This window comes from Mesoplodon densirostris, chromosome 2 (genome assembly GCF_025265405.1).
Source record: "Mesoplodon densirostris isolate mMesDen1 chromosome 2, mMesDen1 primary haplotype, whole genome shotgun sequence".
In the NCBI taxonomy this organism is placed as follows: domain Eukaryota; kingdom Metazoa; phylum Chordata; class Mammalia; order Artiodactyla; family Ziphiidae; genus Mesoplodon; species Mesoplodon densirostris.
The window spans coordinates 158577579-158579249 of NC_082662.1; the positions used below are offsets into that span (position 1 = coordinate 158577579).

The 1671-nt window shown below is 35.1% G+C and overlaps 1 protein-coding gene across 1 annotated transcript; it reads right to left on the reverse strand.

Moving 5' to 3' along the window:
- Nucleotides 1–588: 588 nt before the first annotated feature.
- Nucleotides 589–941, reverse strand: LOC132483277 (small ribosomal subunit protein eS21-like). Its single transcript, XM_060088559.1, has one exon. The coding sequence runs from the start codon at nt 897–899 to the stop codon at nt 648–650; it is 252 nt and encodes an 83-aa protein (XP_059944542.1). The 5' UTR covers nt 900–941; the 3' UTR covers nt 589–647.
- Between the last annotated feature and the right edge of the window lie 730 nt (nt 942–1671).

Consider the following 1671-nt stretch of genomic DNA (forward strand, 5'->3'; position numbering starts at 1 on the left):
CTTTCATTTGATTAGTATTTATATGGTATATCTTTTTGCATTCTTTTACGTTTACACCATTTGTGTCTTTGTATTTAATGTAAACTTTTTTTAGACAACATGTAATAATAACAAGAACAATTGGTTCTTACTTTTTTATCCAATCTGACAATGTCAGTCCTTTAGTTGAATTGTTTAGAGTTTATATTTAATATTATTGATATAGTTAGGCTTGAACTGACTATCTTGATAGTCTTTTCTATTTGTCCCATAGACTCTTTCTTTTTTCCTGTCTTGTTCTGTCTTCTTTGGGATTAAATTAAAGATCTTTTACGATTGCATTTTATCTCTACTATTGGCTTATTACCTCTGTCTCTATATTTTTAGTTTTTGGTTTGTGCATATGTGTGTGTTTGCTCTAGGGTTTAAAATACACATTTTTAACTTATCAAAATCTACCTTAAAATGTTATTATACCACTTACATTAGTGTGCTTCCATTTCCGCCTTCCCAACTTTTGTGTAGTTATATATTTTATTTCTTCAAATATTAGAAACCTCAAAATGTATTCTTAATTTTGCTTCAAACGGTTGACTATCTTTTTTTTTTTTTGACAGGTTTTCACTCTTTATTTATAACACAGGTTCCACATCCAGGATCCTCTCTAGTCAGAAGTTCTTTGAGACAATGCCGTCAGCCTTGGCCAGTCGGAGAATGGGGTCATCTGACTCGCCCATCCTGCGAATGGCCCCGCAGATGGCATAGGTTTTAAACTGGCCGTTGAACCTGCCTGTCACCTTGTCAACCTCGGCCACGTTCATCTGGATGGACGCGTGGTCCTTGGCGCCTATGATGCGGTTGCTGGCAGAGCATTTCCGCAGCACGTACAGGTCCACAAACTCGCCGGCGTCGTTCTGCATGTTGAGGGAGCGTCTGGTGGCACCACAACGAGCGCGAGCGCAGAAAGGGAGCGTTGACTATCTTTTGAAGAAATTTTAAAATGAAAAAAATTATTTTAAACTTACCCATATATTTGCAATTTGTAGAGCTTTTTATTTCTTTATATGGCTCTAAATTTCTGCCTCAAGAATGTCTTTTAGCATTCCTTATAGCTTAGAGCTTCTGGATACAACTTCTTTCAGCTTTTGTTTGTCTGAAAAGTCATTATTTCAGCTCAATTTTTTTGAAAGAAATATTCACTTAATATAGAATTCTAGTTTGATAGGGTACTGTTGTTTGTTTGCTTTTCTCGTTCTGTTTTTGGTTTTGGTTTTGTTTTTAGTTTCAGCACTTTAAAGATGCTGTTCCATTGTCTTCTGGTTTGCATTGCTTCAAATGAGAAGATTATGGTAATTATCTTCATTCTTCCATCCATAACGTGATTTTTCCCCCCCTCTGGCTGCTTTTTAAGATTTTCTCTTTATCACTGGTTTTTACCAATTTGTTTATGATGTGTCTTAATGTGGTTTTCTTTGTGTTTATCATGCTTGAAATTCCTTGAAATTTTCAGATCTGTGGGCTTACAGTTTTCATCAAATTTAGAACATTTAAGCCATTATTTCTTTAAATATTTTTCTGTCCTCCCCCATCCTCCTGGAACAACATATATGTTAGACTGTTGGAAATTTTTCCCAAAGTTCCTGAGGCTCTGTTCATTTGTTTCAGTATTTTTCTCTATATGTTTTATTTTGG